Source organism: Trichomycterus rosablanca, chromosome 1, assembly GCF_030014385.1.
Source record: "Trichomycterus rosablanca isolate fTriRos1 chromosome 1, fTriRos1.hap1, whole genome shotgun sequence".
Taxonomy (NCBI): Eukaryota; Metazoa; Chordata; class Actinopteri; order Siluriformes; family Trichomycteridae; genus Trichomycterus; species Trichomycterus rosablanca.
This window is the reverse complement of record NC_085988.1, coordinates 80,126,707-80,142,550: the sequence shown is the minus strand read 5'-3', so window position 1 is coordinate 80,142,550 and position 15,844 is coordinate 80,126,707. Positions and strand designations below refer to the sequence as shown.

The window sequence follows — 15,844 nt, the reverse complement described above, 5'->3', positions numbered from 1 at the left end:
AGGACCACTATAGAGCAGGTATTATTTAGGTGGTGGATCATTCTCAGCACTGCAGTGACACTGACATGGTAGACTTTGTAGTTCTACAATTACTGACTGTAGTCCATCAATTACTCTACATACTGTTTTAACCTGGTCAGGACCACCACAGAGCAAGTACTATTTAGGTGGTGGATCATTCTCAGCACTGCAGTGACGCTGACATGGTGGTGGTGTGTTAGTGTGTGTTGTGCTGGTATGAGCAGATAAGACACAGCAATGCTAATGGAGTTTTTAAACACCTCACTGTCACTGCTGGAATGAGAATAGTCCACCAACCAAAAATATCCAGCCAACAGCGCCCCGTGGGCAGCGTCCTGTTACCACTGATGAAGGTCTAGAAGATGATCGACTCAAACAGCAGCAATAGATGAGTGATCATCTCTGACTTTACATCTACAAGGTGGACCAACTAGGTAGGAGTGTCTAATAGAGTGGACAGTGAGTGGACATGGTATTTAAAAACTCCAGCAGTGCTGCTGCATCTGATTCACTCATACCAGCACAACACACACTAACACACCACCACCATGTCAGTGTCACTGCAGTGCTGAGAATCATCCACCACCTAAATAATACCTGCTCTGTGGTGGTCCTGTGGGGGTCCTGACCAGGTTAAAACAGTATGTATAGTAACAGATGGATTACAGTCAGTAATTGTAGAACTACAAAGTGCATCTATATGGTAAGTGGAGCTGATCAAATGGACAGTGAGTGTAGAAACAAGGAGGTGGTTTTAATGTTATGGCTGATCAGTGTATTTAGCATTACATTATAAAACTGCTTATGTAAAATGATCATGGGTCACTGCAGGTGTGTGCTGGTATTTACTTATCTTTAGCCCTGCACTTCTTCTCTGAAATGATCAAAGTGACGGTGTGAACTGTATGATTCGTAAATGCCAAACTTCCCCAGAGGGACACGGTGTCAGAACAATGTCAGAACACGGTGTAACCAGGAGCCAGGGTCAGTGAAAAGCAGGCTGGATGATTCACACAGAGTAATGTTATAGTAAAAACACCACAATAAAAACATAATAATAAAATAGGACAATTGAGAAAAACAAACATCAATAATTAGCAATTTACAAAGTACAAAGACAACACATGCACAGGTCCATACATTTTCTATATATTGCCTGTATATAGTCTTATAGTTTGTATGTTTTTGTGTTTAATGTTTAATGTTCTTGTGCATTGTTTGCAACTTGTACATTGCTTGTATACTGGATTCATACCAGAGAGATACCATCAGCTGGAACCAAATTCCTTGTGTGTATCCACATACTTGGCCAATAAATGATGATGATGATGATGATGATGATTATTTTATTATTATGTTGTACATTTGCTTTTTGTCTATATAAATAAGTTGCATTATTGCTGATTTATAGTGTAATAATTCAGATTTAATATTTATGACTGTGACAGAAAAAGCTGGGACAGGCACATGTTTACCTTTGTGTTAGATCACCTTCTCTCTAACTACATTCTGTAATTATTAGAACGCCAAGTGTTGCAGTTGTGAAAGTATTTTTTTTGGCTTGGTTAAGCTCGCCAGCTGCTTAGTAGTTCAGGGTCATTTTTGTCTTCTGTTGTGCTGTATTAACATTCCTTTTTAAGGAAACAAGTCTAAAGTACAGGCAGGCCAGTCTAGCACCTGTACTCACACTGTTGGGCAGGATTGGTACTGTCTAGCTTGAAAAATAGAGATGTCTGTAAAAAAAATGTCTAGTTGACAGCATAGTTTGTTTTACAGAAGTATGTCAGATTTTAATGCAGTACCTGATCTCTATTTTGATTTGCATTCTACCTAGTGTCCCAACTTTTTGCCAATGGGGTTTGTTCTAGAATTATTACATTATAATTTAGCAAAAATTTAACTTTTTATATGGACAAAAAGCATTTACGTTTACATTTCCAGCATTTAGACAGCAAAAAAGCAAATTTACAACATAATACTGCTACTACTACTAATAATAATAATAATAATAATAATATCGATTATCGATTATGCACATTTTCCTTATTTTTATTTATTTTATTATTTTTTTATATATTTTTTTCCACTTATTTCTGCTTCCACCAGTAAGCATAAAGAAACCCACATTTCCCAGTTGCTGCAGCACTCATTAGAACTAATAAGCCTCACCTGATCTCAATCATCTCAGTGTTATAAAAAGGTGTGGGCAGGGTCGAGTGGTGCTGAGTTTTTGCTCTTGTAAGACTCAGACGGTAAGGTTAATGGTCGGTGTTGTGTACCTCCCTAATTAGAAGTTAATTTAAAAAAAAAAGAATTCTCTACTTTAGGAAAGCTTGTTTTACTTTTGCTTGGACGCACTATCGGATCTGTAAACTGAATCTAGCGCTAATGATTCAATGGATCGTTTCCTAAAACCCTTCAACAGATGGATAACTATCGATCTGCGATCAATTACAATATTCTGGTGAACCTAAATTCTGGTTTGTAGGGTTCGGTTGTGGAATCAACTTAGAGCTATCGTTTCCCTTTATTTAATTAGTGTTTGACTTCGCCGGCAGACTCGGTTGATGAACCGATTCGATTTAATCACTTTCGTTTTTTTGTCTTTAACCCTTTAGCTCCTTTGTTTTCTTTTCCGAGCTGCCGTAAAGATTTTTGGTACAGAATCAGCTTGGTGGTGATTATTCAAACCCCTCTATCCTTACACTAAACACAACATTTATACAAATAATGGAGTAAAATCCACTAATATTCAGATTACCTGACCTCAAATTACCTGACCTCAATTAAACAATGTCCTCTTATATTAGATAAGTAATTTATGTACTGCAATAAGACGCTCACAGTCACTAAAATGACCAATGCCCTCCCAGGTGTGTTCACTTTCATTTATGTATCGAGTTATTTAAGTCTGGGTATATCTTAATGCAAGACGACATTAAAATTCAAATTAAGAAAATAAAATAAATATATTAATGCCTTGGGTCAGAACTTTTAATCTGTATGCTAACCTAGTCAAATTAGACCTTGTTTGGCGATTGAAACTGTCCAGGGATAAATGAGTTAAGTGGTAGTTAAATGTAGCTACATGTTGTTACCTGGACCCTGTTACAGGTGACTCATTATTGTACAATTCATTTTTAATAACCACTTTATCCTGTTCAGGCTTGTGGTGGATCTGGCACAAACTGGAAATGCCAGGCAGGGCAACATGCTAGAACTTCAAAATTTACTCAACTATGGGAATTATCATTGACGTTATACATAATTTGCAAAAGAAAACCTTGTTGTGCATAAAGATATGAACAAATTTATACTGACTGTAACTGAAGGTGAGGAACAACTATGTGTGTCACCCACACTGCTGCGTTACTGAATTTATTATTATTATTATTAATATGTGTTTTAATGTAAAAAGTAAGCCATAAACTAGACCTTTTGGTATTGGATCCGCTGCTGCCATATAATTAAAACTACTTTAAGTACTACTGTTGTATTGCAAATAGTAAATAAGACAAACTGTACAATAAGACAAGCAGAGTTTTCTTGTTAGCAAGTTATGGTATAAGCACAATAAAGCATTTTGGTGCATGATTGTACAAGAAAGCATTTCACTACACCACCTGTTGTGGATTTTTTTTTCCCTATAACCCTGCTCCCTGTCATTCTGTTTCTTACTTTAGTGTCTTATAAATACAGAATTAATAGAACCTGACATTGATAATGTAACACTAATTCAGGCCTGATGGCAGATTCTGTTTTCTAATGTCTGAAATATATTTCAGATCTTCTCACAGAAGATGATCATGGACAGAGAGCTTCCCCAAAACAAGCTTGATCTCTTTAATCCAACTTTAAATTATATGCTCAAGTTTATTGTTCTTGAAAAAATAAATCTTTATAAGCTGTGGTGATTGTGAATAGCTGGAACACATTAACATTATCATGGAATTACAATAACATTAAGAAAGCACCACAAGCAATTAAAATATAATGTTATACAATATAATGTTAGTTATATATATTTTTTTCATAACCTCAATGAGTAAATGCCCTAAAAACCATGCTCTGTAAACCAGAAAAAGAAAATCCGAGAGAGTGGTGTGTGTCTAATGAATTTGGATATTTTTGTTTTTCTGTCAGATTTTATATATTAATTAGTGTAATTAATTATTTGGGAAACCAATTGGAAGGTTGTGGGTTTGAATCCTGACCCTGCCATGCAGCCACTAATTTGCCCTTGAACAAGGCCCTTAACCCTCTCAGCTCCAGGAGTACTGTACAAAAACATTTAATAGTTGCATCGTACTGTACGCATGTCTATGGAAGTATGAAAAATAAAGACATTCCATCCATCTTTGACCAAGTGTTTGTGGACACAGACAGTGATTGGCTGGTCCGAGGGAGGGAGGACAAGAAGGTTTCCTCATAACTACTGCAATTATGACCTTCGCTGGCTGATCAATTGGGCCTGCACAGAGAGTAGGATGTTGGAGATTGGTGCGTGACTCTCCATGCGCAATACGGATCCCCATATGAACTCACCTGGTGTAGGTGAAGAGAAGCAGCTGGCTTCAGGTGGTGGGGGGTGGTACAAAAAAACTGGACCAACAACATCATTGTGTCTGTCAACTTCAGTGTAACAGCATGGTGCATTATTTATTTAAGTAAAGGCAGTCCAGAGAATGTACACTATATGGTCAAAAGCATATGGACATCCCTCTTTAATGATTACTGTCTATAAAGATATGGTTTGACAAGTTTGGTATTGAGAAACTTTAGTGGCCTGCACAGAGTCGTGACATTAATCCATCTGAACACTTTTGGGATGAATTGGAACTTTGTGAGTCAGTCCTTTATATTTAACATCGGGCGGCACGGTGGCTAAGTGGGTAGCACTGTCGCCTCACAGCAAGAAGGTCCTGGGTTCGATCCCCAGGTGGGGCGGTCTGGGTCCTTTCTGTGTGGAGTTTGCATGTTCTCCCCGTGCCTGCGTGGGTTTACTCCGGGTGCTCCGGTTTCCTCCCACAGTCCAAAGACATGCAAGTGAGGTGAATTGGAGATACAAAATTGTCCATGACTGTGTTCGACATAACCTTGTGAACTGAAGAACCTTGTGTGAAGATAAACTACTGTTTCCTGTCATGAATGTAACCAAAAGTGTAAAAACATAACGTTAAAATCCTAATAAAAACAAAACAAAATATTTAACATCAATGTGTGACCTCACAAAGACTCTTTGACTGACTGAATGGGAACAAATTCTCACAGTTTAATCACGAATATACTCTGCACCCGCGTCCTCATCCTTTCTGCCCTCTGGACAAAATGGTACATGGTCAGTCACTCTGCTGTCTGTCTGTCTTAACCAATCATGCATGTCATGATTTGAGTTATGCATTGAGTTAAGAGGCACAACCAGCCCCACAGAGTGACCCGCCCTGTTAGATAAAAAGTAATGACGAGCTATAACATTAGCACTACCAGAGTTCCATACAGTGAGTCAGGTGATGAAGATTTTATGAATTTAATGTTTTTAAATTCAATGTTTTTTTCTATTCTTAATAAAACAAGTCTGGGCTTGACTTTTATTTGAAGGTGATATGTTATATTCGGGCTCTGTTCTGTGAGCTAACTATATATTGTCAGTAAAATAGGATTCATCCCTTCTTATGATTGCTGCCAAAACAGCGGGAGAGAGGAGGGATAGATAGCTGCTCGTGAAATAATTGAGTTTGTAGCCTGCTGTGTGACCTGAGTAAAAAATTTAAAAATCCCATTTGGTCGGATGGCAGTGAAATTATTTTAAGGCAAACTGTAGCAAAACATAGTGCTGTTATTGGACAGATAGTAGCTATGCAATTTAAGCTGTCCAGATTATTTGAACAGTAACCAACCATCATGAGTTGATGAATTTTATGATGGAATGGTATAGACAACATTTTTTAATTGTATTATTTATTTCTTATAATAGTAATGATAATCGATTATGGAATGAATTGCAGTGGACCCAGGGTTGAGCCTTGTGGCACACCATATAATGTAAAAAGTTTCTAGTGCTAGATTAGAGAATGAATGACAGTGGACCCAGAGTTGAGCCCTGTGGGACACCATAATGTAAAACTTTTCTAGTGCTAGATTAAGGAATGAATAGCAGTGGACACAGACTTGAGCCTTGTGGGACACCATATCATAATGTAAAAAGTTTCTAGTGCTAGATTAGGGAATGAATGGCAGTGGACCCAGAGTTGGCCTTGTGGCACATCATATAATGTAAAACTTTTCTGGTGCTACAGTAAGGAATGCATGACAGTGGACCCAGAATTGAGCCTTGTAATACACCATTTAATGTAAAGCTTTTCTAGTACTATATTAATTAATGAATAGCAGTGGACCCAGAGTTGAGTTTTGTGGGACACCATGTCATAATGTAAAAAAGTTAATGGCAGTGGACCCAGAGTTGAGCCTTGTGGGACACCATGTAATAATGTAAGAAGTTTCTAGTGCTAAATTAGGAAATGAGTAGCAGTGAACCAAGAGTTGAGCCTTGTTGGAAATTAGAACATAATTTAAGTTTCTAGTGCTAGATTAGGGAATGAATGGCAGTGGACCCAGAACTGAGCCTTGTGGGACACCATGTCATATTGTAAAATGTTTCTAGTGCTAGATTCAAAATAAATGGCAGTGGATAAAGAATTTAGCCTTATGGGAGATCAGGTCATGTAAAAAGTTTCTAGTGCTAGATTAAGGAATTATTGGCAGTGGACCCAGGGTTAAGCCCTGTGGGACATCATGTCATAATGTAAAAAGTTTATAGTGCTAGATTAGCAAATGAATGGCAGTGGACCCAGAATTGAACCTTGTGGCACACCATATAATGTAAAACTTTTCTAGTGCTAGATTAAGGAATAAATAGCTGTGGACCCACAGTTGAGCCTTATGGGACACTATGTCATAATGTAAAAAGTTTCTAGTGCTAGATTAAGGAATGCATGGCAGTGGACACATAGTTGAGCCTAGTGGGACACCATGTTATGATGTAAAAGTTTCCAGTGCTAGACTAGAGAATTAATGACCATGGACCCAGAGTTGAGCCTTGTGCGACACCATGTCATAATGTAAAAAGTTTATAGTGCTAGATTAAGGAATGAAGGGCAGTGGACACATAGTTGAGCCGTGTGGGACACCATAGCATAATGTACAAAGTTTCCAATGCTAGATTAAGGAATTAATGGCAGTGGACCCAGAGTTAAGCCCTGTGGGACATCATGTCATAATGTAAAAAGTTTATAGTGCTAGATTAGGAAATAGGAAATTAATGGCAGTGAACCCAGAGTTGAGCCCTGTGGGACACCAGATCATAATGTAAAAAAGTTTCTAGAGCTAGATTAGGGAATAAATGGCAGTGAACCCAGAGCTGAGCCTTGTTGGACATTAGATCATAATGTAAAAAGTTTCTAGTGCTAGATTAGGAAATGAATGGCCAAAGACCCAGAGCTGAGCCATGTGGGACACCATGTCATAATATAAAACATTTCCAGTGCTAGATTGTATCCATTGTTGTACATTACCTAAAGCAAGTTTCAGCTTAAATTTATAACTTAAACAATTCACTGCAAAAGTTCTCCTGCCCAAGTCTCCTGCGTAGGTTTTAATTACTTTGCTGGGAGGCAAACCAACCTACTCAATATTACAGAGTCCCTCCATATGCTCACGACAGCAGGCAGCGAGTCACTAATATGCTGAAGTTTTTCTGTGTTGGACATGGAAAAGTCTTTGTTATTTTTATTTGGGGATGTATACTAACCAGGAAAGGCTTGTGGCCAAAATTAATAGTCTACTGATGATGTGCTGCCCACCAGTGCTGATATCTTCAGATCACAAGGTCATATCTCAGCTCTGCTAAAGGCCAGCCAGGCGGCTACACAGACAATGATTGGCTTGTACGAAGAAAGGGGAGGAGTGTAGGGTTTCCTCATAACTGCTGCAATTACGGCCCCTGCTGGCTAATCGATGACGCCTGCACATTTAGATAGAGGATTGTTCGTGGCCAATACAAATCCCCATACGAACCCGCCTCATGTGGGTGAAAAAGGGGGCGTGGGACAGTTGCGGCTCTCCTAGATGAGAAGTGAAGGTCTGCCATATTAGATGCAAATATACAAATCAGGTAATTGGATTTGACTAGATTGGGAGGAAAATTGGGGGCAATTATACAATTATATAATTATTATTATATCAGCCATAACATGCTGTTCTTCAATGATCAGGACCCCCACAAAACCACTACAGAGCAGGTATTATGTAGATGGTGGATCATTCTCAGCACTGCTGTGACACTGACATGGTGGTGGTGTGTTAGTGTGTGTTGTGCTGGTGTGAGTGGATCAGACACAGCATCGCTGCTGGAGTTTTTAAATACCGTGTCCACTCACTGTCCACTTTATTAGACACTCCTACCTAGTTGGTCCACCTTGTAGATGTAAAGTCAGAGACGATCGCTCATCTATCATCATCTATGCTGTTTGAGTTCATCTTCTAGACCTTCATCAGTGGTCACAGGGCGCTGCCCACGGGGCTGGATATTTTTGGTTGGTGGACTATTCTCAGTCCAGCAGTGACAGTGAGGTGTTTAAAAACTCCAGCAGCGCTGCTGTGTCTTATCCACTCATACCAGCACAACACACACTAACACACCACCACCATGTCAGTGTCACTGCAGAGCTTAGATTCATCCACCACCTAAATAATACCTGCTCCGTAGTGGTCCTGTGGGGGTCCTGACCATTGAAGAACAGCATGAAACTTGGCTAACAAAGCAGGCAGAAAAACAGATGGACTACAGTCAGTAATTGTAGAACTACAAAGTGCTTCTATATGGTAAGTGGAGCTGATAAAATGGACAGTGAGTGTAGAAACAAGGAGGTGGTTTTAATGTTATGGCTGATCGGTGTATGTTTTACATTTCCATGCACACTATATCAAAACGAAATGTGAAGCAAAACTTAACAAGAGGCTTGAGTTGGGGGGTGCATTAGAAACACAGGTTAAATAATTGATCTATTTTAGCTGCCGTAGCCAATCAGTGGAATTTTGCGTCTTGCCTAAATTGCATAAAATTGAGTCATTCTGTTTGTGTTGCTTCCTGTTCACGATTGAATCATGGTTGTGTGTAGCACCTGATTCCAGACAGGAGAGTAACGGATGCCTGTCGCTTTGTTAATTGGTAGGGTGAACACAGAAGAATAAGCAGAAGACCAATCAGAGTTTAGCTGGGAGTGGGAAGGGCGGTCGTTTTTCTGAAGTGTTTAGATGTTCCCTTCACTTGTCCCTTCCTGATGTTTGACCTCCTTTTTTTACCCATCCCTCACCCCACCATGTAGATAAACCTCTGTTGCACACGCCTCTGTTGTTAAATTGGTTGACAAGGGTGACACGTGGGCCCTCGGTGTCCTCTTAACCACCACCCTTTTGCCACAAGTAGACCAAAACACCCCCACACCCCTACGTCCGACCTGCACTCCCTGTTCCTCTTTAAGGAGTCCTGCCCCTCACGCATGCCTGTTGTGATGTGTTTTTCACCAGAGGGCTACCGGCTGTAGAAGAAGGGCAGTCTTATAACATTTGACGCTGTCTCTGGCTGTTTTCTAAACTAGGTGTCAATTCACAACAGGCTTCAGACGTACCAGCTCAGTGCAGTGTCAACCCCTGAGAGAGCCGCCCTTCTCAACCAGCGAGTGGAGCTCTGCCAGTCGCCGTGTGCCAGCCCCGCCGCCTCATACCACCACCAGCGGCCCGACACGCTCATCCAGTGCCAGCAGATCGTCAAGGTCATCGTGTTGGACAAAGGCGGTCACGGGCGTGTCGAGGCCCTTCTTGGTCCCACCCACCGTGTCGCTTCGCCTGACGGGGACGCATCCCAGCAGGAAAAGGACGGGTCACAGCCCCCGCTGCCTCCACCTCCTCCACCCTACAACCATCCTCATCAGTACATCCCACCTGATCCTCGTTTAACCCTCCACAGAACCCACAGTGGATCTCGCAGTATAGTGTAGAATTAAAGGAACATATATAGAGCATATATAAATACATATAAATCATTTATTTCCACATGCTTACCGCTGACCTGTGTATATATGTAAACATACCTGACAATGTATTTAAAAATTAAATAAGAAGGCAAATATATCCAAATGCATATATTTAAGATAAGGGGAAAAAATGAAGTATTTACTTTATCAACTTTACAGCTAGTTATAAGATTTACTTGAGTCCTGCATATTTTGAAAAATAATGTAGTTTTAACAAATTTTCTGGTCACTTTGAACTGTGACCATTTCTATTAATCATTTATTGATCATAACTTGAACGGATTTCTGGTATTTTTCAAGCCAGACGGAAAAAGAAATGAAGAATATAATCAAAAAACATTTTAGTCTCTTGAGTTTGTTCTCATACAGTATGTATATTTTAGTCCTTTATGACCTTCTTGTATGTTTTGTGTGTATGTACAAGCACTGAACTGATGAATGATGTAAAAAACAAGAAAAGAAAAAATGATGTGCCAAAAAAAATCAAACCTTTTAACCTGCAGTAATTTTCTTCAGTTCTTGCCTGTGTGTGTGGGTGACCTTGTGTTCATACAAACACATGACCTTGTAACCGCTCAACATTTTTAGAAATGCCATGTTCCCTGTGTTTAGTTATTTGTTGTCATCTAACCAGCACAAACAGTTTCAAATGACACATCGTGACCATCCAGTCACCAGCGACAAACTAATACAGAACACAGAACCATTTGCTTTAGCTTTCGCTCTCTTGCTCAGGAACTCTGAAATGCATACGAACCGTCTTCAGACTCTTTAATTATAAGTTTATGTAGCATCCTGGGAAGTTTAAAAGATGACTTTTTTAACGCCAGCTTCCAGTTTTGGAGACCCGAAGATCTGCCTGGCACTCTGTGATCCAAATGAAACAGCAGAACTTTGTTTATGTAACGGAAATACAGAAATACAGACTCTCATCAGTGCATTTTATTAAGTGGTCACTAATTCTATTAAACAGTCACCTAATGGACATGTATACTATTGTTTCATTGTTAGATTGATGGATTTCTTTAGTGTAAAGCTGCAGTCATACTAGCATACTGTGCCATCCGAATCTGAACTGAATAGACTTTATTTGAATCAACTTTGCCAATAAAACCCTGAACTATGAATTGGCTTTATGAAACCATATCAGACATGCTTTGCAGCACTGACCTCTGAAGGGTCAGTGGTTAGATTTTCATTTTTTTAGATTTAAAAGTATTAAAGCCCCAATTTAAGACCTGTGCAGATATTTTTTCCCACTTTCTTTTAAAGTGAATGGTCAGCTGTAACCCACTAGCTACTCTCACCTAATGCACATCAGCCCAGGCTACCATGTGCTTACTTTGGGATATGTTAAGGCACCTATTACCTAAATTCAAAAATAATAATTACAATAATTTTGTCTTTCTGCTGCTGGGGAGGGCGGTATGGTGGCTTGGTGGGTAGCACTGTCGCCTCACAGCAAGAATGTCCTGTATTCGTTCCCCAGGCAGGGCGGTCCGGGTCATTTCTGTGCGGAGTTTGCTCCCCGTGCTCTCCCTGTGCCTGCGTGGGTTTCCTCCGGGAGCTCCGGTTTCCTCCCACAGTCCAAAAACATGCAGTCAAGTTAATTGGAGACACTGAATTGCCCCGTAGGTGAATGGGTGTGTGTATGTGTGTGTCTGCCCTGCGATGGACTGGCGCCCCGTCCAGGGTGTTACTGTGTGCCTTGCGCCCATTGAAAAGCTGGGATAGGCTCCAGCACCCCACCTCGACCATAACTGAATAAGCGGTTAAGACAGTGAGTGAGTGCTGCTATCCTTTAATTGCATCTGAGGAGGGTATATTTGCCTGACAAACGCTCCCTCCCACACATGCACAGTTCACCGACCCTTTTTATTTACCCGTACTTTGTTAGATTCATGTGTGAGGCCAGTCTTGCGCATGGAGAGTCAGACACTGATCTTCCTCCATTTCTGTACAGGCTCCTCAGGCTACTAATCAAAGTCCTTACACAATGTCAAAGACCCCATCCCCTTTATAGTCCCGTCTTTTTCCACCCAAAGGACTAGTGGCCAGTTTTGTCTTCTGCAGGCACTGGCAATTGTGCCTGCTAGGAGACACCAGCTGACCAGTAGCAGAGCTGAGATTTAATACAGAAAGTTGGACCTGATGCTTTATTGGTTAAAAGCTATGGGTAGCTATGGGTATGACTATAACGAAAAATTGTTCCATTTAATCAGAAGTGCATTTGCGAGGTCCGATATACAATAAATCCCAAAGGTTTTTAGTGGGGTCAAGTTCAGGGCTTCCAGCAATTTACTGTAATTTTTATGGACCTCATGCTGGAACAAAAAAGTGCCACTCTCCCCTTCCCAAAGTGCTGTCATCAAGATAAAAGCATATCATTTTATACTGTTGGTTTTATACACCTGTTACCAATCGGTGTGTGCCTAAACTTAGTAATTAGGAAGAAAAATAGTTTAGCAAGCTTTCTAACAGTCAATGGCAGTGGTAGCTCAGTGATTAACGTACTGGACTAGTAATCAGAAGGTTGCTGTTGGGCCCCTGAGCAAGGTACTTAACCCTCAATTGCTCAAAAAAAATTGTGTTCAGTCATAATTGTAAGTCGCTTTGGATAAAAGCGTCTTCAGAGTGCTGAAAATGTAAATGGCTAAAGCAATCCGCAATGTTGAAATATTGCCTATATATTGTTAATCTACCAGATTCTAGGCTGACTGCAGCTTAAATGATGATGTTAGACTTAACAAACTTAACAAACCATACATTATTCATTGTTGGCACCAAACACTTGAATGTTTGTCTGATTTGTTTGAGGGATAAAATTGGAGGTAAAAATTAGAGATGACATTTTGCTTTGCTCTGTATGTAAGTGTGATATTCTGAGTCTGGATGAGGTGTTAATGCTGTGAGAATCTGGTAAATGTTAACACTCAGTGATTTGTCCTTATCTTCAGCAGGTCATCGTCGACCCTCTCTGGAAGCGTTTTAATCACGGGCACCATCAGCACGTCACACACAGGCGTCTGTCCAAGCTTCACATTTTCTTATCAGAATAATGACTGATGGGTTTATAATTAGACTGCTGGTGTTTGAAACTCTTTACCAGTCTCGTGCTCCCATGGTTCATTTCTATGTATGGTAGAGGAATCATGGGTGACTGAATCTCTTTGATGTCGGGGTTGATTTACCGAGCCTTGGATTGTTGATTGGAAAGCAAAATGCAGCGAACCCCCTTTTTTCCCATCCACCCTACCCATCACCTCACAATCTGCTTCACTGAAATAAATGAGATAAGCTACCTAATGGACCTCTGTCCTTCATGAAGGGGATATTTCATTCTTCATTTGATTTGTGGTCTCAAGTAAAGTACATGTCCTTGTAAAATAGTAAATGCTAAGGGGGTCCTTGTTTCTACACTCACTGTCCATTTTATCAGCTCCACTTACCATATAGAAGCACTTTGTAGTTCTACTGTATAATTACTGACTAGTCCATCTGTTTCTCTACATGCTTTGTTAGCCCCCTTTCATGCTGTTCTTCAATGGTCAGGACCCCCACAGGACCACTACAGAGCAGGTATTATTCGGGTGGTGGATTATTCTCAGCACTGCAGTGACACTGACATGGTGGTGGTGTGTTAGTGTGTGTTGAGCTGGTATGAGTGGATCAGACACAGCAGCGCTGCTGGAATTCCTAAATACCGTAGACACTCCTACGTAGTTGGTCCACCTTGTAGATGTAAAGTCAGAGAAGATCGCTCATCTATTGCTGCTGTTTGAGTCGGTCATCTTTTAGACCTTCATTAGTGGTCACAGGACGCTGCCCACGGGGTGCTGTTGGCTGGATGTTTTTGGTTGGTGGACTATTCTCAGTCCAGCAGCGACAGTGAGGTGTTTAAAAACTCCATCAGCATCCACTCATACCAGCACAACACACACTAACACACCACCACCATGTCAGTGTCACTGCAGTGCTGAGAATAATCCTCCACCCAAATAATACCTGCTCTGTGGTGGTCCTGGGAGAGTCCTGACCATTGAAGAACAAGGTGAAAGGGGACTAACAAAGCATGCAGAGAAACAGATGGACTACAGGAGGTGGTCAGATATATACATTGCTCTGATTCCTATTTTAAGCATGACTGCATACTCAGTTTAAGAAATAAAATAATTATAACTGTAATTAAGAACAATTTACTCAAAAAATAACTATGAAATTTCATGAAAACTGAAGACCTGAGTTCGAACAGGTTTACAGGTGTTCCATGTTCCGTTTTACATGGCTAAATTATTGTTTGTATATGTTTACAGGGACGAGGTTATTTAGCTGAGTCTCATGTTCCATTAAATGCTAAGATGCTAATATTAGTTATGAATGTGAATGCCATTAGTATTCTGCTTAACTGCATTTATGTGACAGTTCTAGGTTTAAATGATTAAAAAAAAAAAAAGTACTAATGTGATACTATAATCAGGACTCGGGATCTGATATGTGGATCGTGTTTTAGATTTTGCACTGCATCAGTTTTGACTCCGGGTTTGTGCTAAAATCATTAGCCTGTACAAAACTGTAAAACATTTTATTTACATTGACATACTGCTTAACAATTAAAATAAAAGTTAGATTTATTAGTATTAATTAACATATTATTGACAAACATGTAATTAAATGGCAAAAAGGTACATTTCTTTTTTCATTTTTTTTTTAAAGCTACATCTATGTAATGTTGGGCAAGCTGTAGCCAGGTGGTTAGGGTACTGGACTAGTAATCAAAAGGTTGCTGGTTCAAGCCTCACCACTGCCAGGTTGCTGCTGTTGGGCCCTTGAGGAAGGCCCTTAACCCTCAATTGCTCAGATTGTATACTGTAAGTCGCTTTGGATAAAGGCGTCTGCTAAATGCTGAAAACATAAATGTAATGTTCTCTGAGAGCCACGCCCAGATTTCTGTCAGAAGTGATGAGGATGAATCCATCTCCAAAGAAATAAATAAATAAAATTAAATATATAAACACAATTAAATAAATAAAATTAAATGTATAAACACAATTAAATAAATAAAATTAAATATATAAGCACAATTAAATAAATTAAATTAACTAACTAACTAAATAAAAAAATAAAAAAATATTCCAGCTTCTCCAAAGTCCAATGGTGGTGTGGTTTTGATGACAGTTGCCTTTTCATGTTATGATCTTCAGCCTGTATGCAGCAGTTCTTAAACATTTATCGTGCTGACACTTCATCCAGAGGTAGTTGGCGGTAAAGAACAGACCTTTTTTAGATTTCAGATGCTCCATTCTTTGAGTTATAAGGTCTTGTGAATAACTTGATGCTTCTGAACGTTTCCATGTCACAGTAACATCACTTTTACAGAAATCTAACAAACTGACTTGTTGAAAAAGTGGCATTCTTCAATAGAGCCACACTGCAGTCACGAAATCTTGACTGAAATAGCTGAAATTGAAGGGATGTCCACATATGTTTGGTAATGTAGTGTAGATGTTATCCAGACTGCTGGCCAGGATGCATTTTTGTAGTGTGCTCTCAGAAGTGGCATCAAACAGAAGCTTCATTCATCATTCCTGTGTGGTGGAAGTGATTCTGTGTGGAGTGCTGGTCCTCCCCTTGGTCCTCCGCGGGTTTTGTCATTTTGTGCCAGCGCTGTAGGGGACAGATGGAAGGTCTGAGTTCCTGTATGAGTTCCTGTATGATTATCAACGGATCAGATA

General features: G+C 39.9%; 1 protein-coding gene across 1 annotated transcript in view; it reads left to right on the top strand.

Annotated features, from left to right (window-relative positions):
* Nucleotides 1-10,198, top strand: part of iqsec3a (IQ motif and Sec7 domain ArfGEF 3a) — a 210,187-nt gene extending 199,989 nt beyond the window's left edge. Inside the window, exon 14 of the mRNA XM_062996481.1 lies at nucleotides 9,695-10,198. Within this exon, the coding sequence (XP_062852551.1) occupies nucleotides 9,695-9,733 (39 nt within the window). The 3' untranslated portion in view covers nucleotides 9,734-10,198. The remainder of the gene's footprint in view (nucleotides 1-9,694) is intronic.
* The last annotated feature ends 5,646 nt before the right edge of the window (nucleotides 10,199-15,844 follow it).